The sequence below is a fragment of the Falco biarmicus genome, chromosome 4 (assembly GCF_023638135.1).
Source record: "Falco biarmicus isolate bFalBia1 chromosome 4, bFalBia1.pri, whole genome shotgun sequence".
Lineage (NCBI taxonomy): Eukaryota > Metazoa > Chordata > Aves > Falconiformes > Falconidae > Falco > Falco biarmicus.
In genome coordinates, this window is record NC_079291.1 from 62,064,869 (window position 1) to 62,088,576 (window position 23,708).

General features: G+C 67.8%; 5 protein-coding genes across 10 annotated transcripts in view; 2 read left to right on the forward strand and 3 right to left on the reverse strand.

Moving 5' to 3' along the window:
• Positions 1 to 1,132: 1,132 nt before the first annotated feature.
• On the reverse strand, positions 1,133 to 8,498 carry LOC130147192 (gastrula zinc finger protein XlCGF57.1-like). 6 transcript variants are annotated; one of them, XM_056334007.1, is made up of 5 exons: positions 8,408 to 8,498; positions 6,012 to 6,174; positions 4,117 to 4,225; positions 3,211 to 3,324; positions 1,133 to 2,796 (listed from the first exon to the last, which is right to left on the reverse strand). In XM_056334007.1, exons 2-5 carry the CDS (start codon positions 6,033 to 6,035, stop codon positions 1,370 to 1,372), a joined length of 1,674 nt encoding a protein of 557 aa, XP_056189982.1. In that variant the 5' UTR covers positions 6,036 to 6,174; positions 8,408 to 8,498; the 3' UTR covers positions 1,133 to 1,369. The 6 variants fall into 6 exon arrangements, with proteins under 6 accessions (XP_056189982.1, XP_056189981.1, XP_056189983.1 ...); XM_056334006.1 differs by lacking the exon at positions 8,408 to 8,498 and adding an exon at positions 8,316 to 8,361; XM_056334008.1 differs by lacking the exon at positions 8,408 to 8,498 and adding an exon at positions 6,560 to 8,098.
• A 953-nt stretch (positions 8,499 to 9,451) lies between these two features.
• RARRES2 (retinoic acid receptor responder 2) lies at positions 9,452 to 11,395 on the forward strand. Its single transcript, XM_056334033.1, is given in 6 exon segments — positions 9,452 to 9,692; positions 9,694 to 9,708; positions 10,305 to 10,409; positions 10,640 to 10,744; positions 10,843 to 10,976; positions 11,233 to 11,395. Coding segments are annotated over 5 exon segments (567 nt in total). The 5' UTR covers positions 9,452 to 9,464; the 3' UTR covers positions 10,957 to 10,976; positions 11,233 to 11,395.
• A 260-nt stretch (positions 11,396 to 11,655) lies between these two features.
• LRRC61 (leucine rich repeat containing 61) lies at positions 11,656 to 13,309 on the reverse strand. Its single transcript, XM_056334029.1, has 2 exons — positions 13,283 to 13,309; positions 11,656 to 12,642 (listed from the first exon to the last, which is right to left on the reverse strand). The coding sequence occupies exon 2, from the start codon at positions 12,602 to 12,604 to the stop codon at positions 11,795 to 11,797; it is 810 nt and encodes a 269-aa protein (XP_056190004.1). The 5' UTR covers positions 12,605 to 12,642; positions 13,283 to 13,309; the 3' UTR covers positions 11,656 to 11,794.
• A 240-nt stretch (positions 13,310 to 13,549) lies between these two features.
• Positions 13,550 to 16,790, reverse strand: ZNF467 (zinc finger protein 467). Its single transcript, XM_056334022.1, has 5 exons — positions 16,771 to 16,790; positions 16,203 to 16,296; positions 15,983 to 16,054; positions 15,750 to 15,848; positions 13,550 to 15,570 (listed from the first exon to the last, which is right to left on the reverse strand). Exons 2-5 carry the CDS (start codon positions 16,234 to 16,236, stop codon positions 14,114 to 14,116), a joined length of 1,662 nt encoding a protein of 553 aa, XP_056189997.1. The 5' UTR covers positions 16,237 to 16,296; positions 16,771 to 16,790; the 3' UTR covers positions 13,550 to 14,113.
• Positions 16,791 to 18,023: 1,233 nt separating this feature from the next.
• The window catches only part of LOC130147327 (SCO-spondin-like), a 30,623-nt gene continuing 24,938 nt past the window's right edge, over positions 18,024 to 23,708 (forward strand). The window contains 17 exon segments of the mRNA XM_056334299.1: positions 18,024 to 18,109; positions 18,201 to 18,413; positions 18,523 to 18,605; positions 18,702 to 18,872; positions 18,951 to 19,153; positions 19,409 to 19,511; positions 19,713 to 19,871; positions 19,990 to 20,075; positions 20,168 to 20,290; positions 20,381 to 20,543; positions 20,925 to 21,165; positions 21,374 to 21,512; positions 21,630 to 21,756; positions 21,849 to 22,021; positions 22,138 to 22,359; positions 22,464 to 22,629; positions 22,947 to 23,199. Of these exon segments, the coding sequence (XP_056190274.1) occupies positions 18,024 to 18,109; positions 18,201 to 18,413; positions 18,523 to 18,605; positions 18,702 to 18,872; positions 18,951 to 19,153; positions 19,409 to 19,511; positions 19,713 to 19,871; positions 19,990 to 20,075; positions 20,168 to 20,290; positions 20,381 to 20,543; positions 20,925 to 21,165; positions 21,374 to 21,512; positions 21,630 to 21,756; positions 21,849 to 22,021; positions 22,138 to 22,359; positions 22,464 to 22,629; positions 22,947 to 23,199 (2,711 nt within the window).

Sequence of the window (23,708 nt, forward strand, 5' to 3'; positions counted from 1 at the left end):
TGAGGTCCAGTCCCTCGCCCAGAGGCAGGTTTTCAGCAGCCTGCGCGGGCGTTACAAGCAGCTGGGGCATGGCGAGGGCTTCTCGTCACCATGCGCTCTCTCAGGCACTCTCAGGACTCGTTTCTCCTCAAAGCTTCTGCCGCAGCCACCGTACTTGCACCAGAGCTCTGCCCGGCAGTCGGGCTGGGGCTTGAGGAGCAGCTGTCGCTGGCTCACGCAGTCGGCGCAGCAGCACTGCGGCGGCAGGCTCGGTGGCTTCGGGCTCAAGCCTTCCCCGCCCTCGGTGCACTTACAGGGGCACTGCCCCGCGGGACCCTCCTGCGGGTGGTGGGAACCGGGCACAAGGTGGTGGTCTTCCTGCATCAGCTGCAGGAGGATGTCGGCTGCCCCAGAGGGGCTCTCCGGTCTGTTGGGGGGCTGCGCTCCCGGCCGGAGCTCCTCCCGAGCCAGTGATCCATGAGCAGCTCCACGGGAGCAGGGGGGCAGCAGCATGCTGGGGGGCTCTGCCCCTTTTCCCAGGGGAGCACCGCTCCCATCTGGCTGCTCCTGGTGCGCTGGGCAGGTCCCCTCGCAGCAGGAGGGCGGGATACCGCCGGCATGCGTCCGGCGGTGCCGGAGAAGGTGAGCCTTCTGGCTGAAGCCCTTCCCGCATTCGGCGCAACGGAATGGCCGCTCCCCAGTGTGGGTCCTCTGGTGTACGGCCAGATTCACCTTCTGCCGGAATCGCTTCCCACACTCGGCACAGGCATGCGGCCGCTCTCCGGCGTGGCCTTGCCGGTGCAGCTGCAGCTCCCCGTGCTCCTCGAAGGTCTCCCCACAGAGCGAGCAGGGGTAGGGGCTCCCAGGGTGGGTCTGCAGGCTGGGGGCCTGGCCCGGCTCACTCTGGGGTCTCTCAGCCACGTGCACTCGCTGGTGGACCCGCAGGGAGAGCTTGCTCTTGAAGCGCTTGGGACACTCCAGGCAGGTGAAGGGCTGCCTGCCGGTGTGGGTCTTCTGGTGGGCAATGAGGTTGGGCTTCTGGGCGAAGCGCTTGCCGCACTGGGTGCAGGCAAAGGGGCGCTCCCCGGTGTGCGTACGGTAGTGGGTGACCAGGTTGCCCTTCTGGTTGAAGCGGCGGCCGCAGACCCCGCAGGTGAAGGGACGCTCACCGGTGTGGATGCGTTGGTGGGTCACCAGGTTGGTCTTCAGGCTGAACCTCTTCCCACAGACATCGCAGCGGTAGGGCCCTCGGCCCCGGTGGTTTTGCCTGTGTTTTACCAAACGCTCATACTGGACGAAGCTTCTCCCGCACTCAGGGCACACCCAGGCCCTCCCCTCCACCTGCTTCTCCTGGGGAGCTTTGGGGGACAGCTCATCACTGGAGCTCTTCTCATGCTCGGGGCAGGGGTAGGACTTCTGCCCGACGTGGGTCTTCTGGTGGGCCACAAGGGAGAGCCAGAGGCCAAAGCTGTTGCCGCACTGGTTGCAGATAAAGGGCTTCTCCGCCCCGGGGGCCTGGGGAGCCGGGGGGGGTTGCATCCCCGAGGACAGGCTGCACCCCCAGGTGCCCCAGAAGGTGCGGGCCGTGGCTGAAGGCTGCGGTGCACCCCCCGGCAGCCTCGGTGGCAGGGCCGTGCTGTGGCCGGAGGAGAGTCACCTTCTGGCAAAACCCCTCCCCGCACTGGACACAGGGGAAGGTCTGCTCACCCAGTGGGGCCTGCTGGTGTGGCAGGAGTGGTTCCTTCGGGGGAAAGCTCTTCTCCGTACACGAATACAGCTCCTGGCCCTCAGGGATCTTCTGAATGGGCAGCGGTGGCATGGGGCTGAAAGGGCCCTCTTGCTCAGGACCCCCGGGCTGCAGCAGGGTGGGCGCAGCGCCATAGGGCAGGCCGGCGGCTGGGCTGCGGCCTGGGCAGCGCCGCTGTCGTGGTGCGTGAGTCTTCTGGTGGGCTTTGAGGGAGACTTTGTCCTTGAAGCACTTCTGGCACTGCCCACAGGGGTAGGGGCGGAGGTCGGTGTGGGTGCTCTGGTGTGTCACCAGGTTGGTTTTCTGGGTGAAGCGCTTGCCACACTGGGTGCAGGCAAAGGGGCGCTCCCCGGTGTGCACGCGGTAATGGGTGACCAGGTTGGTTTTCTGGTTGAAGCTCCTGCCACAGAGGAAGCAGGTGAAGGGACGCTCGCCGGTGTGGATCCTCCGGTGAGTGATGAGGTTGGGCTTCTGCCTGAAGCTCTTCCCACACTCGGGGCAGACAAAAGGGGTGTCCTCCTGGTAATTCCTCTGCTGGGATCGCAGCTTGGGCTTGCTGGAAGCCCCATCCTCCTGCTCACCCCCTGCCAGTGCCTTCTCGCCAGCAGCATGGATGCGCTGGTGGGCCAGGAGGTTGGCTTTCTGGCTGAAGCTCTTGCCGCACTGGGCACAGGGGAAGGGACGCTCACCCGTGTGTACACGGCGGTGGGTCAGGAGGTTGGGCCGCTGGCTGAAGCTCTTCCCGCAGTCCCCACACCTGTAGGGTTTCTCTCCAGTGTGGATCCTCTCATGCGTGATGAGGCTTTGCTTCTGGCGGAAGCCTTTCCCACACTGGGCGCAGCGGAAAGGGCCAGCACCAAGCTGCGGCACCCAGCAGGCCACCCGGGTGGACAGCGGGCTGAGGCTGGTGGCACCATCTCTCTCCACGCTCGCCCGCTCAGGCACACGCTGCCCACCATGAAACCAGCGGCCAGAACTGCTGGCGGCTGCGGGATACAGCTCCAAGGAGCCAGCAGCTGCCCCGGGTTTCTCCTCAGGCTGCTCGACTTTATTCACTCGACCAGGCTCAACTAGATTTCAAAAAGATTCAAGACATTAATTTCAGAGTCTTTCATAGAACCACAGAATGTCTCAAGTTGGAAGGGACCCGTAAGGATCAGAGTCCAACTCCCTGATCCTCGCAGTACTGCCTAAAACCTAAATCACTGCAGTTTGTAACTGCAGTGCAGAGCAGAACCCCGATGAGCTCACTCCACCCCCGACTTGCCAGGAACGGCAGCAATAGCAAAAACTTGCCATTAACTGGCCCAAAATGACCACAAACTGGCTCAGAATGCTCAAAATGGCTGCAAACTGGCTCAAAATGGCCACAAACTGGCCCAGAGTGGCCAAAAACTGGCCTCTGCCTACAAGAGGAACATCCCCTGCCAAGGCCAGTTTCCCATGCCTCCCACAGCCACCTCTGGGACACATGGAGCACCTACCTGCACAGGGGCTGACAAGGATCTTGCTCTCCTCCTGCATCTGCTGGCCTTCAGTGTACGGCTCCTCCGACTGTTTAATACCAAACAAACCACCGGGCTTGAAAAATCTGTAGCCTGGTTGAAGGGATAAGAGCTGGTCACCATGAACTGTCACACTGCAAAACACGCATTCGGCATAGGCGTCGTTACGCTGGAGATGCCTGCGTTAATTCACAAACAAGCTAAAATTAACGAGGCCTGGGGGCATCGCTTTCATCTATTTTAAGCTTCTGATGCCTGAAGTGTAATTAAAGATAAAAGGAAATACCAGCACCAGGCTCCCTTCTTCTGGCAATGCGAAAGGTGGGAAGGAGCGCCGTTCTTTGGAAAACTATTCCTTCCACAGCCTTTCACACACTCACCCAGGTAACCTTAGATCCCGCACAATGCTTTTATGATCAGATTTCAAAGGTTACCACAAAAATGTGATTAGTTCCAACCTGAGCCTCCCAAGCAGAAGAGAAGTCTCTGCCTTTAGCAGGGCTCGGCTGGCAGAGAGGCCAAAGGACCTGCCTCCAGTTCCCAGCTGGTGCCACATATGCATATATTTACATATGATATTTGTGTCATCCCCTGCGCCCCCCCCACCCTGCTCAGGAGGAGACCATTGCCAGCACTCAGTTGGAATTGGTGTTACCGCAGGGCTACCTACAACTGTGCCGCTGCAGTCTGTAACACCCTAAATGATCAGAAACCTTCCCAGAGCCTGCTCCAGCCCTGCCTCGCCAAGAGCGGTGTTGGCAGCAGCAGCAATAGCAAAACACTCCAGAGAACACACAAGTGTACCCACAAACACTCCCTCCCATGCCAGTGAAGCATGTCTGGCACGAGGCCACCCGCCCACCACCCACCAGCCCCAGCAGTCACCTGTGCAGGGGTCAGATGGGATCTCCGTGCTAACAGCATCCAGCTCGTGTCCGGCTCTCGGCACCTCGCTCAGCCTGGGGTAAGGGAGCAGGTTCAGGGCATGGGCAGGCTGGTCCAGGAGAGAGAAGAGTTTCAGCAGATCACCATCACCTTCTAGGGGTTTGTTTCTTTGGGTTTTGGCCAGCAGGACCAGGGCAGCGACCATCCCCCTGCACTGGGCACTGGGGGGGCCGCCCCTCGAATGCTGGGCTCAGTCTGGGCCCCTCAGCACCAGCCAGACCCTGAGGGGCTGGAGCGTGTCCAGAGCCGGGCAGGGGGCTGGGGCACAGCCTGGGGGGGGGAGCTCAGGGGAAAGCTGGGTGTTCAGCCTGGAGAGAAGGGGGCTCGGGGGGACCTTCTCGCTCCCTGCAGCTGCCTGACAGGGGGGTGCAGCGAGGGGGGGTCGGTCTGTGCTCCCAGGAACAAGTGACAGAACAAGAGGAAACGGCCTCAAGTTGCACCAGGGGAAGTTTAGACTGGGGGTTGGGGAACATCTTCCCTGAAAGGGTGGTCAGGCACTGGGACAGGCTGCCCAGGGACATGGTGAAGTCACCATCCCCGGAGATATTTAAAAGACATGTACACGTGGCACTTAGAAACGTGGTTTAGTGGTGGGCTTGGCAGTGCTGGGTTAATGGTTGGACTCAATGATTTTAAAGCTCTTCCAACCTCAACAATCTGACAGCGGTGGGGTTTTGGATCGGTACCCAATGCCCATGGGCTGCCACCAGTAAGATCTGCCCCACAGTGAGGTGTGCACCTGGCCCGGGGTGACAGGCATGCCGCACCACTTCAAACACCTGGGCCCTCAGAGAGCCCTTGCACCCCTTTGAACCTGAACTTGAGAGCTAACAGGGTCCTGACTCAGCAGGATCACCACCAGGGTGTTCTCCTCGGACTCCAGAGCTCCTGCAGCGCGAGTGGGAGAACTCCTGGGCCCTCTTCCCTGTGGAGGGCTGGGAAAAGCTGATGCGACACTGGAGGAGGCAGAAGGGCTGGCTCTGCCCAGCAGACCAGCCGCAACACTGGGCACTGCTGCCCCTGCGCCGTGACACACGGCGTGTCAAAAGGTAGCTCTAATCCTTCAGGAAAGGAGCAGGGAGGTGCAGGCAGAGGTGTGGGAGGGCAGGGCAGAGCTCCAGGCAGGCACAAGGGCTCAGGCTAAGACCTCCCGCTTCGCCACTGACTTGTTTTGGCACAGGAATTCTCCGTGCCTCAGTTTCTTCATCAGCAAAACCCTTGAATGGAGCTCACTAAGACCTGAAGCCACACGCTCGTCACCCTCTCTAACAAGATCACTTCTTTCCCAAGTGGATCCCTTGCCTGGGTGCAATCACCCAGCCCCGCTGCCAACCCAGCCTGGATCTCGACCAAAGGAGGAGACCTCCTTAAGGAGGCAAAGTGGCTTCTCCTGGGAAGCTCGACACCCAATCCACCCACCCTCCCTCCCCAGGATTCCTCTCTTCCCTCAAAACTCCTCTGTAGCTTGGCAGGAGCACAAGGAGAGCAGATGGCAGGAGACACGGAGCCCAGCCCGCGCTCTGACGGCTGCCGTAACTTTAAGAAGCGCCAATTTAAAAGAAAAGTCTCACACGGGGTTAGCGCGGCTCCTTGGGCACCAGTATTTCCAAATGACGAGGAGAAATCACCAGAAGAGCTCCCAGCCCCTGGGAAAACCCCAAGAGCCCCCCCCAAAATGTCGCGGCATGAAAGCGGAGCAGGGCTCCTCCCAACCGTACCAGCAGCCGCCCTGCTCTGCCGCAGAGGGACCCGGCCAGAGCCGGCCCCGCTTCGGGCTTTCCCCTCCCCAGGGACGGCGGGGAAGCCACTGCCCTCCGCCAGTGCCCCGCACGTACCTGGGGCGCTCCCCCCGCAGACATCGCTCCCCTCAGGGCCGCCCGGCGAGGGGAGAGGACATCAGCTCCGAGGAGCGCACGGGGCGGCGGCTGTCCTCCGCCTTCCGCCAGGGTCGCGGGCTCCGAGCTTCCTCCACTTCCTCCAAATGGCTGCTGCAGGTCCCTGCGAGGGCGAGAGAGAGGAGCGGGTGAGCAGAGCAAGCAGCGCAGCACGCCGGCAGGCAAAGCTGGAGCGGCGCGCCGGCCTCGGGAGAGGCTCTGCCAGTGTCTGTATCCCTCCTCCTCCTCCGAGTTATTTTAGGGGAGAGGAAGGCGCTGACCCCAGGGTCTGGCCCGGATTCATTCTGTTTACAGCGAAGCTTCCCCGCAGCGCTACTGGGATTTGTAGTCCACGCCGAGAGGCCTGTCACCACACGCCGAGCGCTGCGTGCGGCCGTAGGGACTGGCAGCGACAGCTCCCGGCACCGCCTCGCCAGCCATGCCCGCTCCTGTGCCACCCAGCCCCGCTCCGGCTGACCTCCCTCCCCAGCACCCGCTCCGTGACCCACCAGCAAAACGCCTTCTGCCCAGTGCTGGTCGGAAAGGAACCTCTTGCCCACCTTTTCCGGGGGTGCCCGCTCTGTTCCCTCCTCTCCAGCGTCCTGTGCAGGACACGGTGCCTCGAGGAGGGGGCTACTGCAGCGACACTTCAGATTAGACCCCCCCCCATCCACGCGCAAGCCCCACATCACCCTTAAAAAGCCCCGGCAGCGACTGGGACGCTTTGACAAACACCTAATTAGAACTATTTTTGGAATCTGGCAGCAGAGCCACACCGCGTGGGAGCCGGCTGGGATCCCACCCCTCCGTGGCAGCGTACCGCACTCAGGGCCCCAGACCCTCTGGTGCGGACACCTGCTGGGGGGCATGTCCCAGGGGTGTCACAGCAGCGGGACACAGCTCTCTGCTGCATGAGGTGTCATTAGCTCCCGATCGCTAATGCCACCAGGCACTGATGGATCCCGCAGCCAGCTCAGCCCTGGTGAGCAGCCCTGCCAGGGCTTTGTGTATGTGTTTAACCACACCGCATCGCTCCCCACAGCCGGTTACAGAGCCGGCACAGCCAAGGAGAGGCAGTAACGGGAATTCGGGGGGGGGGGGGGGGGGGGGGAGAGTCCTCCGAGGCTTGCTGGAGCAGCAGGAAGAAGGTGGCAGTGGCGCAGGCAGGGCCTTGCGGCCACGGCACAAACCCAGTCCCTTGGCAGTGAGCTGCCTGCAAACCCTGCCCCAAGGGGAAGAACCAGCTTCAGGGGAGAACTCTTGACGCCAAAACATGGAAATTCCCCTGGACCTGAATCTGCTTACGGCCCGGGAAGCCCCGGGCTAGCAGGCAGCTGTCTGAGGGCATGCAGGTGGGGAGCGGGGCCGGGGCTGCGGTGGGGGGCCGAGGCATGCCAGGTACAGTCCGGAGAGGGGCTCAGAGCTGGTGGTCACAGCTGGGTTGTGCTGCCACTCGACAGGGACAGGACACCAGTGACAATAAGCTGGGCGCGGGGGTGGCCGCGGGCGCCAGATCCTGTGCTCAGCTCAGCAGATTTTGGCCACGACATCCGTTGTGTGGCAAGTGGGTTGGCCAGCACAGCACTGCCCGGGGGGTGCTCCCAGGGGGGCTGCCCACGGCAGGACAAACGCGACCTCCCCTCCTCTGCCTCCTCTCAGCTCTCCCCCGTCACTTTTCCCACACCAAACCCATTTCTAATGTCCCGGGAAGTCATGAAGCGTTTCCCGCCTCCCCCTTGGAGCGAGGACAGGGCAATGGCGGGGAACGCCCGGGGGTTCCTGAGCGTTGCCCCCCCGCTGGGGAGCCCCGTGCCCAGAGTGACTGTGTGGTTGGGCGCTGCCGGTGCTTCCCGGGGCAGGAGGAACCCGGTTCCCTGGGACTCGGGTGACAGCAAAGTCCCCCCCGACGCCAAACCACGACCCGACGCCAGGGAAGAGACCGCGGTCGGGTTGGGGGGAAAGCCGGGTGCCCCCTCTGCAAAGCCCCGCACCAGAGCGGCACCCCCCGGGGGAGCCCAGCCGCCCTGCTGCCCCCGGTGTCACCCCCCCAACACCCTGACACCCCTCTGGCCGCCCCATCGACCCTCCCCGCCTTGCCCCGGGCCCCCCAGCCAGGCCCCAGCCGCCCCCCCAGCCCCGGGCTCCAGGTCTCACCGCGCGGGGCTACTCACCGTGCCCTACCCCACCCCCGGGCCCGGGCTCTCACTGTGCCCCGCCCCGGCCCGGGCCCTCACTATGCGCCCCCCCCAGGGCGCAGCCCCTCACCGAGACCCCCCCATGGGCCGGGCCGCACGTTGCCATGACGACACCCCACCCCACCCCCCGGCCCCCGGAGTCGCCTCCCCGGGGAAACTCACGGGCGAACGATGTCCCGCGACACGATGACGTCGTCCTAGCGGTGACGTCACCGCGGCGGCAACGCACCGGGAGGAGGAGGAGGAGGAGAAGGCCTGCCCCGCCCACTGCGGGTCCAGAGCACTTCCGGGTCAGCGGCCGTGACCCGCGGAGGCACCCGTAGTGCGGCCGGCAGCGCCCTCTGTCGGCGCCACGGCACACCGCACCATCGAGCCCTCGGCGCGCTGCCAGAGCGGCCCCCCCCACCCCCGGACCCATCATAGAGTGCCGCAAGCTGGGCCAGAGCGTCTCCCCGCCGCCATTTCCCCGTGTGGCCGTCGGCCCCGGTATCGGGGAGGCCCGGCTGAGCCTCCGCTAGGGGGCGGCTTGTACTCGTCCCGGGGCCCGGCCCTGCAGGCCCCGCCGGCGGGAGGCGCTGTCGGTGCGGGGCCCTTGGCCTGGCCTTCCCCCTCCCCCCCCTCCGGCGACTGGCTCCGGGGGGCGGCCGGTGCGTGACACCGCGGCCCGACCCTTGGGGGCTGTTCGTCCTCCGGCACCCGCAGCTCCCGCCTCCCGCACCGGGGGGGGAGGCCTTGCCACCGCCACGGCACCGGCCGCGGGGACCGGGGGGGGCAGGGGCGGAGGGACCGGCGGCTTTGCAGTGCCCCGGGGCGGCGGCATGCAGGGGACCCGGTACCAGTCGCACGGCCCCCGCGGGGGCCAGCAGGGCGGGAGAGCTCCGGGAGCCCGGCCGGCCCGCTCTGCCCAGTTGCACGGCGGGGGGCGGCCGGTACCGAGCCCGAGCGGTCCTTGTGGCCCAGGTGGGAGGGCCGCTCCCCCCCTCCGGCCCCCGGGCCCCTTCCCGGGGGTGGCAGCCCCCCGGGACGCAGCTGCCTGCGTGTGTGCGCCCCCGGTAGCTGTGACCGGGCTGTCGGTAGCCACGCCTGGGTCCCCGGTAGCCCTGACCGGGGCCTCCCCCCGGGGGCTGTGCCGGGGGGCCGTGCGGGGGCTGTGCCGGGGGGGCTGTGCGGGGGGGGGCGGCCCGGGGGCGGAACGGGGCAGTGCCCAGGAAACGGGTTAATGAACGACCGGGAGCCCCGCGGGCAGCTCGGCTCGGCGCGGCTGGCAGGGCCAGGGAGCCCCCCCGCCGCAGGGATGAGGCTGCTCCCGCTAGCCCTGTGCCTGGGTTTGGTGGCCCTGGCGGCCGGCGGCCAGAGCCCGCTGCAGCGGCGGGTGGTGCGGGACGTGCTGGACTCCTTCCACGGGCGCAGCAGCGTGCGGGCGCTCTTCAGGGAGCGGGCGGTGGAGAGGGGTGGTCGAGCGGGTGAGCGGGGGCTGCCCGGTCCCGGGGGTGGGGGCGGCCGGGACCCCGGCCAGGCCTCGGCGGGGAGGGGCGTCCCCAGGGAGGGGCGGTGGGTACAGGGGTGTCCTGGAGGGAGGGAGTGTCCTGGAGGGGGGTGGCAGTGGGTACAGGGGTGTCATGGAAGAGTGGCAGGGGGTGCCAGGGGTGTCCCAGGGGCGGTGGGTACCAGGGCGTCCCAGAAGAGTGGCGGTGGGTGCAGGGGGGGTCCCAGAGGGACGGGGTGTCACGGAGGGGGGGCAGTGGCTACAGGGATCTCATGGAAGAGCAGCAGTGGGTGCCAGGGGGTCCCAGAGGAGTGGCGGTGGCTGCGGAGGGGGTGGTGGCTGTGGGACGCCCTGGTGGCGGGGCGGGGCGGGCCGGGGGGGCACAGGGGCGGGGGGGGGGGGCCAGAGTGCAGCTACTCATTAACCTTGGCTGGCCGTGGGACAAGCAGTGCTGGTGCCCGGCCAGGGGGCACCGACGGCAGCAGCTTGCATGTGCCAGTTCTTCGGGAGAGACAGGGGGGCTCCGGGGAGCCCAACCCCCCGCGGCTGACGCACTGTCCCCCCTGCCCCCAGGAAGACCCCTCGGGGACGTTCATCGAGCTGCGGGTGACCCTGGTGCAGACAGCCTGCAGCAAGAGGGCACCGCGGCGGCAGAACTGCAGGACCCTGGAGAACCAGGTGGGCTCTTGGGCCACCCCCCGCGGGGACACGGCCCCCTGCCCACCCCAGCCCCCGCTGTGCCACTGCCCATGCCGGCAAGGGCCGAGGGTGCCAGCAAGTTCATGGTGAGGTGGCAGTGCCACAGCAAGCGGCAGCGATGTCCCCAGGCCTGGCAGGGCAGAGGGCTGGCCGGGACATGCCAGGTGTCCCTGGGGGGCTGGCAGTGACGGGCTGTGCTCTGTCCCCAGCGGAAGCCGACCTGCCTGGCTTGCTACAAGTTTGACAACAGCGATGTCCCCAAAGTGCTGGACAAGTACCAAAACTGCGGCCCCAGCCATCATCTGGCGGTGAAGGTGAGCTGTCCCCGGGCGGCACCAGCATGGGTCGCCACCGGCTGCCGGGACCCCGGCGGTGCCACGGTGGGTGCCAGCCCACATGCTCTGCCCCACAGGAGATCAAGCACCGGGACGAGGCGGAGTGCAGGGCGGTGGAAGAGACCGGCAAGGCGGTGGACGCGCTATACCTCCCTGGCATGTACGCCTTCTCCAAGGGGCTGCCAGCCTAGGCGCCGGCCCAGCCGACATGGTAGGTGCTGCAGGGCTCTGACATCCCCTGCCACTGCTGGGATGTGGGTACTCCTCTGCTAAGAGAGGAGCCAGATTGTGGGGGGTCACCACAACCCACCCCCCTGGCGCATCACCAGCCAGGCCTGCCACCAGCAGGGTGAGCTGGTGCTGGGGACAGGGGGACGGGGACAAGGGGACACAGAGATGCGTGTGGGTGTGTGCAGGGGGCTTCTCCCTTCTCCCACAGTGAGCCCCTCCCCATGTCCCCTCTCCAGGCCACCACCTCCGCCAGCTCGAGGAGACAGATGCTGCCATGGGGGCCCAGCCCCGCCCCCTGCTCTCGCTTGCCACCCCCCAGCACCCTGTGGCCAAAGGACGGTCCTGGACGCACCCCCTCCGCACCTGCCCCCAGCTCTCCAGTAAACCCCAGCTCTGGCACCCACTGTCACCGGCATTATTCATACTGGGGATCGCTGGGGAGGGAGGGGGCCATGGGGGGCTCAGCCCCGCATCCCTCCAGCCACAGGGGCTCCATGCTAGCTCCCCCTCTGCCACCAGGTGCGTCCCCTCCCTGCCTGTTGTCCCCAGCCCAGGAGGAGGGATGGGGACACGGTGGGTCCAGGCAGAACTATGGGTAGAAGCAGTTCCCCCCCACCCCCAGCTGCTTGAGGCCCAGGACAATGCAGCCAAGAGGGGTCTCAGAGGATGGCATGGCTTTACTGCACGGCGCCACAATGCCCCCTGGTCCCTGCCGTGTCCCTGTGTGTGGCCCAGTGCCAGGACAGCAGCGGCACAGGGTGGGGGGTTCTCCCCTCATGGGACTGGGGGTCTCGTGGCTCAGAAGATGAAGGAGCTGGGGTCGGGGCGGCCGCTCAGCACCCGTTCCGCCTGGGTGATGGCATTGTCGGCACGGTGGCTCAGCTCCCGGCACTCCTGCAGCGCCTCCCCGAACTGCCTGTAGGCCTCCTCCATGATGGAGCTGTGCCGTGGTGGCCGCGGCTCCCAGAAACCTGCCTCCACCCAGGGCTGAGCAGCACGGACCGGTTCGGCACCAGCGCCGGCACCACGGCCCAGCGAGCTGTCCAGATCCCGGCAGAGCTGGTAGAGCTCGCTGCCGCGACCAGACACCCGCTCACCGTCGATGGCTTTGAGGCCGGGGAACATGTCAGCCAAGGTGGTGCGGTACGCCGGGGCAGCGCAGAGGGGGTTGGTGAGATGGGCGAGTGGGTCGTGGAGGCGCAGGCTTTCCAGGCGCCGCAGCCCCGTCAGGCAGCGCAGCTGCTGCAGGCTGCTCACCAGGTTGCCAGCGACGTTGAGGCTCTGGAGGTTATGGCAAGAGCCAAGCGGCTCCAGGCTGGTGATGCGGTTGCAGGAGAGGTTGAGGACGGTGAGGGACTTGAGGGCGGCCAGTGGCCCCAGCTGGGTGATGGCGTTGCCGGAGAGGTCCAGCCACTCCAGGTTGGCGCAGTCACCCAGGCAGCCCAGGTGGGCGATGCCGCGGCACCGCAGCTTCAGCAGCAGGATGGACTCCAGGGCAAACTCCCCGGTGCTGGCCTTCAGCAGCTGGGGGGTGATTCGCACCCCCTCCTCTTCCCCCTCTGCCTCCTCCTCCTCCTCCTCCTCGCCCGCCTCCCCACGACCCTCCATCCTAGCCGGGGACCCCCAGATCCGCTTGGTGCCAGCAGCTGGAGGGAAGGAAGTAGTTGGGCCCTGTGCCCCCTGCACCCCCTGGCTGTGGGGGCTGGAGCCTGGCTGGGGAGGGTGGGGGGCCTGGCACCTGTGGGGTGCCCTGGGGTGTGGAACACACATGGGACACATCTGTGGGGTGTCCAGGGGTGCAGGGACACGCATGAGGAATGTCTGTGGGGTGTCCCTGGGCACGGGGACGCCCGTGGGGCACGTCTGTGGGATGCCCTGGGGTGTGGTGACACATGGGGAATGTCCTGGGAGGGCCCTGGGTTGTGGGGACGTGTGGGGCACATCTGTGGGGTCCCCTGGGGTGTGGGGACATGTGGGGTCCAGAGCCCACGGGGAGGCCTAGGGACATGTGTGGGGCATGTCTGGGGGGGGCATGGGTCACAGGAACACCCGTGGGGTATCGGGGGGGCGCAGGGGCACGCATGTGGTCCGGAGCATGTGGGGTGGCTGCCTGGGGCTTGTCCGTGGGGCGCCTTGGGCCGCGGGGACACGCACGGGGCACGTCTGCGGGGTATGTGGGGGACACGCGTGGGGCCCGGAGCCCATGGGGTGCACTGGGCCGCGGGGACACGCGTGGGGCCCGGTGCCCGTGGGCCCCCCCGCCCCGGTGCCCCATCCCGCACTCACCGCACGGCTCCCGGCGGCCCCCGAAGCCCCGCCCTCAGCCCCGCCCCCAGCCCTGCATGCATCCTGCCTGTCCCCTCCCTGTCCCCCCTGCCTGCATCCTGCCTGCAACCCTGCCTATCCCCTCCCTGTCCCGCCTGCCTGCATCCTGCCTGCAACCCTGCCTGTCCCCCACCCACAACCCTGCCTGCCGGCCCAGGGCCCCAGAGGCGAGGTCTGCCAACAGAGCGGGCAGCAGCGGCACGTCCTGGCATGGCCCCCTCCTCCTGTGGCCTCCAGCAGCCGCAGGCTGTCACGCTGCCACCGCAGGAAGGCAATGCGACCCCAGCCCCCAGCTGAGACCTCCGCTGTCTGCCCCTGCCTGTGTCCCCCCCGCTCGGCCCTCAGACACCCGCTGGGAACTGCGGCAAAAGTTGGTTTATTGGCAGTTTTGGCTCATTCCTGCCAGCACCAGGCGGGTTGGTGCCCCTCTGCCCCACGGCACCCCCACAAACCGGCACCACCACGGGGACAGCCCCTGCCCTGAGAGGGGCCGGGACGGGGCTCCCCCCGTACCCCAACTCCCCCGCCAGCCCTGGCGCAGTGTGCCGCGGGCTGGACCCTACTCATGCGTTTGTGAGACCATTTTAGAGCCGGGGCTTGGCCACCGGCCACATCGCTGCCGGCACGGTCAGGAGCTGCACTCCACACCGTGTGCTGCATCTCCAGCGGGCACGGGGGGGGCCCTGCCTGGGCAAGGGGCCATGGGCAGGGCTGGGGTCTGCAGGCAGTGCCTGCAGGAGGCTGCGGCGCTGGGTGCCACCAGGGTCCCTGGCATGTCCCGGTGCTCAGTGCTCAGGGGCAGAGGGTGGCTGGGGGGGCTGGGGCAGCAGGGGCTGGCCAGCTCTGCCGGGGCGTGGTGGTGGCGTGGGTACGCTCATGGCGCAGCAGGTGGGTTTTGCGGCTGAAGCTCTTGCCGCACTGGGTGCAGATGTAGGGCCGGTGGCCGGTGTGCACTGCCTGATGCCGCACCAGGTTGGTCTTGGAGCTGAAGCGCTTGCCACACTGGGTGCAGGCGTGGGGCCGGGTGCCGGTGTGCACCGCCTGGTGCCGTGCCAGGTGGGACTTTCGGCTGAAGGTGTGGCCGCACTGCTCACAGGCAAAGGGCCGGGCACCGGTGTGCGCCTTGGCGTGGGCGATGAGGTTGGGGCGGGAGCTGAAGCAGCGGCCGCACTGGGGGCAGGCGAAGGGGCGCTCACCAGTGTGCACCCGCAGGTGCCGCAGCAGGTGCTGGTTGTGGGCAAAGCCGCGGGTGCAGTGCGGGCAGGCGAACGGCCGCTCGCCAGTGTGGGTGCGCTGGTGCGTGGTGAGGTTGGGCTTGTGGCTGAAGGTCTTCTCGCAGTGCGGGCAGGCGTAGGGCTTCAGCCCCATGTGCCCCCGCAGGTGCGCCGTCAGGTGCCGCTTGTCGCTGAAGCCGCGGCCGCATTCGGCACAGGCAAAGGGCTGTCCTTCCTGGTGCAGCCGGCGGTGGGATGCCAGGTTCTTCTTCCAGCTGAAGCTCTTCCCGCACTCGGGGCAGGGGAAGGGCTTCTGCTCGGCAGGCAGCCCCCCATCCCCGTCCCCCGGCGCTGGCTCGGTGTGCAGCTGCTGGTGCCGGAGGAGGTGCTGCTTGTGGGCGAAGCAGCGGCCGCAGTGGGCACAGGCGAAGGGCCGCTCGCCGGTGTGGGTGCGTTGGTGCCGCACCAGGTGGGTTTTCTTGCGGAAGCGGCGGCCGCATTCGGGGCAGGGGAAGGGCCGCTCGCCTGTGTGCGTCTTCTGGTGGGAGCGCAGGTGGATCTTCTGGCGGAACCGGCGGCCGCACTGCCCACAGGGGAAGGGCCGCTCACCTGTGTGCACCCGCAGGTGCCGTGTCAGATGCGCCTTCTTGCCAAAGCCCTTCCCACACTGGGTGCAGGCGAAGGGGCGTGGGGGGGCTGGGGTCCCGCAGCCCCCGCAAGGCTGGGGCTCACCCTCGCTCACTGGCAGCTGCAGGCTGAGCCGCGCCTGAAAGCAGTGCTCACAGCCACCGGTGCCGGCTGGGCTCTGGCCAAGCAGCGGCCAGGATGGCAGGGTGAAGGCGGGCAGCCCACCACAGCCCAGCTCCTCCGGGCATGGCTGCTCTGGCTTGCAGGTACCCGTGCAGTCCAGTGTGCCAACAGCAGGGGGAAAGACGCTGGCCGGGGGCTGCCCCGCCAGCAGGGCTTCGGTGCCGGGGCCAGCTGGCCACTCCTCGAACTCGTCTTCCACCTTCACCTTCCTCACCAGCCAGTCCTCTGCAGGGCACACGTGGCAGGGTGGTGGGCACAGTGCGCTCCCCCCAGCACATGCCACACCAAGCATGGGCAGCCCCGGCACTGCTGCTGGCCACGGGGACAGAGCGACAGCACCGTGCCATGGCCCCAGCATGCCCAACGGCCAGGAGGGTTGCCATGTGCCAGCACCACGCCCTCACCTGAGCAGCTGTGCTCCAGGCTCCCCGGCTCCCCTGCAGCCCCCGGCTCTTCTCCATCACCCTCAGGGATTGCCTCCACCTTGGGGACCACCAGCCACGCTGGGAAGACAAAGGTGGCAAAGCCAGGGTCCCTCCCCAGCTCTGGGGTGGCCCCTTGCCCTGCCAGGACCCCGGGAGACCCCCAGGAGCAGGGGGACGGGCAGGGGGACAGGCAGCGCCGCCTCAGCACCCACCTGAGCCGGCACAACCTGGTGCCTCCATCTCCTCTGCCAGTGGGACCGGCTCCGGCTTGGCCACGGGGGAACCTGTGCAGGGTGGGATGGCACCAGGCTGAGCCCCCCGGGGACCCCGACACCCTGTCACCGCGCTGTCTACCCAGGGCAGGGGCAGGCACCCCCTGCTCAGCCGGTGGTGGGGGGTGGCAGGAGCGGGGCTGGGACCCCTGGGGCGTACCCAGGGCACGCAGGGTGTCGAAGCTCTCCCTCATGGCACGGCTCCAGCTGCGGTGTGGCTCACGGTGCTGCAGCGGGGGACACAAGGCCACAGCCTCGTGCAGAGGAATGGCGGGGTGAGGGTCTCTGGGGGGCTCAGCCAGGGAGACCCCAGCCCCGCTGCCCCGCGGGCCCAGCCGGGGGGCTTAGGGGGGCAGGCAGCAGGGCAGGGGGTCCCCAGCCAGCCCTGCCCCGCCCCCCCCAGCTTCTCCCAGCAACCCGGGGACACGGCTCGGGGGGTCCCCGCCGCTGACACCAGTGGGGTGTCTCCGGCGCAGCCCCCCCGAGCAGTGCGCAGCCCCCCCCCATGTGGCCCCCGCGCGCCCCTGTCCCCCCCCCAAGCCGCTGCCCCCGCGGCCCGCGCTCGCGGTGTGTCGTGCCCCGCCCCCCCGTCCCCCCGTCCCCGCGCCGATCCCGGTCCCGGTCCCGGTGCCTGTCCCCGCCGGCCGATCCAGGTCCCGGTCCCGGTCCCCGACCGCCGCGCCCGTCGCCGCGCCCTCGGGGCGGGAGCACCCCCCCGCCGCCCCTACCCGCTCCGCCGCCGCCGCCGCCGCCGCCGGGCCCTGCCTTCCCCGCGGTGGCCGCCGGTCCCCCCGCCCCCCCCGGTCCCGCCCGTTCCCCCCGCCCCGCCCCCGGGCACCGGCAGCGCCAGCGGGGCGGGCACCGGAGGCACCGGGGGCACCGGGCACCAGGCGGCACCGGGGCTACATCCCGCCGCGGGGCGGTACCGAGCCGAGCCTCCGCGTGTGTGTCCCCGTGACCTCCAGTACCGAGCCGAGCCGTGCGGTACCGAGGCGTGCCGTGCCGAGCCACCCTGCTGCACCCCTGGAAAACCGGGTCCTGCCCCCCCGCCCTCCCGCCGGCTCCGGAGGGGCACGAGGCGACGGGGCCACGGCCATGGCGTGGGGACACGGGACAGCAAGAGGACACGGGGACACACGGCCGTGGGGGGGGAGGTGGTGTGGGGACACAGGGCAAGGACATGGGGACACCAGGGACACGGCTGAGGGGCCAGAGATGGAGTGGGGACACGAGGGGACACAGGACAGGGAGGTGGGGACACAGGAGGACATGGGGACACGGGGCAGGGAGGGTGGGACACAGGGGCATGGCCGTGTGGCTGGCAGCGGATGGGGGTGATGCCCCATGGGGCAGTAGGGTGGCCCTGGCCCCGTGGGGTGGGTGTGGGGGTCCCCATCCCGGGGCACTCCTGGGGGAGGTGAGTGGGACCAGGACATGCAGGGGCACAGCCAGTCTGTGTCCTGGTCCAAGGGGGCTGTGGTGCAGAGCCCTAATCCCTAATCCCCAAATATGCCGGATGCAGGATGCAGCCCTGCTGGGCAGAACCTCCCGGGGGGCTCTGGATCCAGCCCCCCCGCCACAGTCCTGAGTGCTTTGCCCTGGAGACGGGGCGATGAAGGGGTCCCACAGCAGCCCGTCCCCCCCAGCCGGCAGCTGGGCCCAATCACCAGCCCCACAGATGGTCCCTGCTGACCGGTACCAACCCATAAAACCCGCAGCCCCTCGGGTGGGCTGGGAGGAGGCTGGAGGCCGCGGGGCCGGAGCCAGCCGGGACGGAGCGAGGAGCTGGGTGGCCCCAGGTAAGAGAGGCCGGTGTGGGGACTGAGCCCTGTTGTGGGGGGCTGCCCGTGGCATCTGGGGGTGCCCCTGTCCCCATGTCCCCATCACGACGCCTCACTCCTAGTGGGGATGGCACATGCCAGGCGTCCCTGCACTGGGTAACATGGGTCCTCCCCTGCCAAGGTGGCCGGTGCGGTGCGGCATGGCCAGGTCACGACGGTCCTGGGTGCCTGGTGTGGTCCTGGCTTCCCTGCTGCTCTGGGTGGCTGCGGTGGAAGCAGCCACGGGGTGAGTGCCACAGTCCTGTGCCGGCACTGGGGACACTGGCCTTAGCCTGGGTTTGGGGGGTGGGTGCCGTGGGTGACAGGATGCCACATAGGCGGTGGTGCGAGCGGACGGTGCAGGTGACGGCAGAGGAGGAGGTGATGCCGCGGCGTGAGGACGTGGTGCCCTGCGCCAGCCTCTACCACTACAGCCTGGCAGGCTGGCGGATCGACCAGGACCGCATGCGCCGGGTCTATGGCGGGGCCCGCGGTGAGCCCCACCGCAACCCCCAGCCCAGCTCTGGCACCCCGCTCTGCTACATCTACAGGTGGGTGCTGGGGGGCATGGTGCGGGTGCCACACCATCCCCCTGCACCCACCCCCATGCTATGCACCCCCTGTCCCCCCACCTGATGCTGGTGCTCCACCCCGGCGCAGGCCCCCAGAGATGCGGCCGGTGGCGTGGAACCGCACGGTGCGGGGCTGCTGCCCAGGCTGGAGCGGGTCTCGCTGCACCGAAGGTAGGTGTGGGTGTGGTGGCACCACCGTGCCATCCCTGTCAGCCGGCATCCACCTGGTGCTCGCTGGTGGGGACGAGGTGCTTCCCTATGCCGCAGGCGAAGGCTCGCTGGGGCGCTGCTACAGCACGTGGCAGTGCCAGGAAGCTGAGGGCAGCCGCAACCTCTCTGCCATGAGCCTGGCCGAGTGCTGCCGGCACCCCTGGGGGCACAGCTGGCGGAACAGCTCCGCTGCACCCTGCCTCGACTGCACCCACTTGCCCCTTGACGGTGGGTCTGGGGGTCCCAGGGAGGGTGTGGGGGTTCCTGCAGGGCCATTTGCCAAGTGGCATCACCTCCCGGCTGCAGGAGAGGCGTCGCCGTGGCTGGTGTCCCTGCGGGGAGCGGCTGCCCGGCACCGGGGCCCCTCAGCCAGCTGCCTCACCTGGGCTGGCTCCCGCTACCGCACCTTCGACGGGACACACTTCCACTTCTCTGGCGAGTGCTCCTACAGCCTGGCCGCCACCACCGACGGCACCTGGGCCATCTCCATTGCTGACGGCAATCCCCGGGTACCAGCTGCTCCTGCAGTGGGGGGTGTTTGTGGGTGGGAGGATGGGGACCCTCCCTGTGGCCTCTGCTCCCCCCACAGACGGTCGCTCTGTGGGCAGCTGGGGCCATTGGTCCATCCCCACACCACGTGGTGTTACCCGGCATGGCTGTGGCATCCCTGGGCATCAGCAGCTGCCAGCAGCCACGGGGGTCCCATGGCCCCGGCATGTACCGCTGGCGGCTGGCCCCGGTCCGCTGACACTGCGCTGCCTTAGGCACTGCACATGGCCCTTGGGACGGACACGGTGCTGGCCCGGGGCCAAAACGTCTCTGTGAATGGCGTGGCAGTGCCAGAGGGACAGCCATACCTGCACAACGGTGAGGGCTGTGGGATGCTCCGTCCCCTGCTGCCACCGATCCCAGGGTCCTGGTGGGGCTGAGCCCATGCGTGATGCTGGGTGACACAGGGAGATGGTGCTCAGCAGTGGCAAAGCCGCAGCTGGAGGTGCCTGTGCCTCCCTGTCCCTGTCCCCATCCTACTGCCATGCCAAGCTGAGCCACCTGCTGCGGTGCTGGCAGGGATCAGTGTGACATGGCTGGGCAACTGGGTGGCCGTGGCCAGTGGACTGGGCGTGCGGGTGACCTCAGATGGGGGCCAGACTGTCACTGTGAAGGTCGATGCTGACCTGTGGGGCAGCACACAGGGGCTCTGCGGCCCCTACAACGATGACCCTGCCGGTAAGCGTCGCCTCACCTGCGGTGCCTCTGCCATCCCCGGGCTGGCGCAGATGCAGTGTGGGGGCAGCTGTGCCCCACTGCGTCCCCCCACCTGCCCCAGCCCTCCCTGTGCCCCCAGATGATTTCCTGCGTCCAGGGGGGGATGTGGCCCCCTTTGCCGCCAGCTTTGGCAACTCCTGGAAGATCCCCGATGCCAGCTCGGAGGTACTGGGGCAGCTGGGGCTGTTGATCCCCCTTCTCCGGCTGGGTGTCTCTGTGGGGGCCACCCCAGCTCTAAGTGTGCCCCCCGGGCTCAGCCTGCCTGCAGGGATGCGGTGGAGCCCAGCCCCGGCTGCGCAGCGGGCGATGCAGCACGGCAGGTGGCCGAGGCCATCTGCGGGAAGCTGCTGGCCGAGCCCTTCCGCCAGTGCCAGGACATGGTGAGCAGGCACTCACTGCTGGGGGGGACGGGGGGGCTGGGGAGCCAGGGGGGCCGGGCCTGCCATCCTCATCTGCTGCTCCCGTGCCAGGTGGATCCCAGCGGCTTTTACGCGGCGTGCTTGGAGGTGCTGTGCCAGGAGGGGGATGCCAGTCCCTCGCCACCACCCGCTGCCTGCGACACCTTTGCCGCCTACGCACAGGACTGCGCCCGGCACCAAGCCTACCCGGAATGGCGCCGGCCGGGATTCTGTGGTAGGGACCCGGGGGGACGTGATGGCTCTGACACAGCTGCTCCCCGTCCTCCGTGCTCCCCATGCTCCCACCCCGCTGAGCACCCCAAAGGCTTAGGCGTGCACCGCTCTGTCCTGTGCACCCCACAGATTTCTGCTTGCACCCCTCAGTTGTGTGCACCCTGACTGCTTGTGCATGCACCCCTCAGTTGCATGCACCCCAAAGATTTCTGCTTGCATCCCTTGGCTGCCTACACCCCAGCTGTTGGGGTGCGCAGCCCTCCACCGCATGTACCCCTCAGTCGTGTGCACCCCAATTGCTTACGCATGCAGCGCTCAGTGGGGTGCACCCCAGAGCCGGTGCCAAGCCCACCAGTGCTGAGCATGGCACCTGTCCTGGCAGAGCGGCAGTGCGGCGCGGGGAAGCGCTTCTCGGACTGCGTCTCCTCCTGCCCTGCCAGTTGTGCAGCTGTGGCCAGCGCCGAGGAGGGCCCATGCCACGAGGACTGCGCTGGTGGCTGTGAGTGTGTGCCGGGGCTCTACCAGGATGGGGGTCTCTGTGTCCCCCCAAGTGCCTGCCCCTGCCACCACCGCCGCCAGCGCTACGCCCCAGGCCAGAGCATCCGCCAGCGCTGCAACCAGTGGTAAGCAATGCCAGGGTGCCAGCACTGATCCTGCACTGCCTGCCAGGGTCTCTGCACCCTACAGATGGGTGCAGCGCCCATCGCACCCCAGTGTTTGGGGTGCAGGGCAAGCGCCCACATGTCCATGCCCGGTGTGGTGGGAGGCACAGTGGCTGCGGCGTGTCCCCGTCTGCCCCGGTGAGCCCAGTGTCCCCTCCTGTGCCCACAGCACGTGCCATGGCGGCCGCTGGCTCTGCAGCCAGGAGCGGTGCCCGGGGGAGTGCATGGTGCTGGGGGGCCGCCACTACATCACCTTTGATGGCCGGCACTTCTCCTTCCATGGCACCTGCGCCTACACCCTGGTGCAGGTGAGGGTGGCTGCCACGCTGGCCAGGGTGGGGGCTGTGGTGGTGGGGACCTGGGGAGGGGACTCTGCCCCAGCGGACGGTGGCACAGGGGTACTCACTGGGGTCTCTCCCCCCAAGGACTTTGCAGAGGGGCAGCTGCTGATCACAGCCGAGTACGAGGCTTGCAATGGCCACTGGCCCCTCGGCTGCCTCCGGTCCCTCTCCGTCAGCTCCCGCCAGACCACCACCCACCTCCGTGGCACAGGTGACCCTTGGGGACCATCCCCACTCCGTGACGGGGTGCTGGGTGCCAGCCCAGTGGCTGTGACCTGACATGCCCCAGCTCTCCTGGTGCAGGCGAGGTGACGGTGGACGGGCGGGAGGTGACACTGCCCTTTGCCGGTGCCGAGCTGAGCGTGCGCAGGGCGTCCTCCTCCTTCCTGCTGCTCCAGACCCTGGGGGCCCACGTCCTCTGGGGGCTGGAGACCCCTGCCACCTACATCACCCTCCAGCCCACTTTTGCTGGCAAGGTGAGCCCCACTTGCTGGCTGTGCCATATCACCACCATGGTACTGGGGTCCAGTGGGACGCGCCCTGGCTGCAGGGGTCCCAGGAGCGCATCCTGAGCCATGTGCCACCACGGCAGGTGCGGGGGCTTTGCGGCACCTACAACTGGAACCAGCAGGATGAGTTCACCACACCAGCAGGTGACGTGGAGACCAGCATCACTGCCTTCGCCAACAAGTATCGGGTGGCTGGTGACTGCCCAGCACTCGGGCCCTTCCCCCTTGACCCCTGCAGTGCCTTTGCCGGGCGGCGGGAGCTCGCCGAGGCCTCCTGTGCCGTGCTGTATGGCCCTGCCTTCCAGGTGCCCAGTGCCCCCCCCACCCCCCTGCTGCGTGCCCTGTGCCTGGTGCCAGCAGGGATGCTGAGTGCCAGTGCCATGTCGCAACCTGTCCCTCCTGCCCCCAGCCCTGTCACCAGGTTGTGGAGCCGGAGCCATTCCTCCAGCTCTGCCTGCATGATGCCTGCAGCTGCCGGGGTGGGCAGCACTGCCTGTGCCCTGTGCTGGCTGCCTACGCCCAGCGCTGCGCCCAGGAGGGAGCCGTGCTCACCTGGAGGAACCAGAGCTTTTGCGGTGAGTGTGGGGTGGGATGGGTTGGAGATGGGGACGGGAATGAGGATGGGAATGGGATGGAGATGGGATGGGATTGGGGATGGGGTGGGGATGGGGATGGGGTGGGATAGGGTGGGGATGGAGGTGGGGATGGGAATGGGAATAGGATGGGATGAAGATGGGGATGGGGATGGAATGAAGACAGAATGGGGATGAGATGTAATGGGAAAGGGATGCTGCCACCAGATGCGAGGGGCTAGGTGCTGAGGGTGCAGGCGGAAGGCCAGGGCACAGCAGGGATGCCACCATAAGCGATGTCCCCATCCCTGTCCCCGCAGGCATGCCATGCAGCGGCGGGCAGCAGTACCTGGAGTGCGGTCATCCCTGCAGCCAGAGCTGTGCCGAGCTGCACCTGGATGGGGCCGGCCCCTGCCCCGGCCTGGGGGGGCTCTGTGTCCCCGGCTGCAACTGCCCTGCCGGGCTGGTGCTGGCCCAGGATGGGCAGTGTGTCCCACCGGGCACCTGCCCCTGCCAGCGTGGCACCGAGCTCTACCCTCCCGGCAGCCAGATCCGCCGTGGCTGCAGCACCTGGTGTGTGGCCCAGCCAGCGCCCAGGGGGTGACAGGGACCAGGGTGGGGACACGGCAGGTGGCAGGGGCCTGGCAGGACAAGGGATGCCACTCCAGTGTGGAGGGACATGGCAGTGGCAGGAGACATCTGATGAAATCCTCCTACGGCCCGTTTGGGACAGCACCGCGGGATAGGCGGCTTTCATTGAATGTCCCTGCCACCAGGCACCGGCGCCACCAACAAAGAGCCCGGCCCGGCCCCCGTCATGGCTCGCACAGGGAGGTGGCTTGGAGCTGGGAGACGCCCAGGGCAGCTCTGCTGGGGAGGGGGGATATGGGATGGGATGGGATGGGATGGGATGGGGATGGGGATGGGATGGGAAGGCGATGAGGATGGGACAGGATGGGATGGAATGGGGATAAAACAGGATGGGATGGAGATGGGATGGGGATGGGATGGGGATGGGATATGAAGGGGATGCAGGGACTCCAGCATGGGGCCTGCAGGGTGGGGGCTCCCTGGGCCAGGGG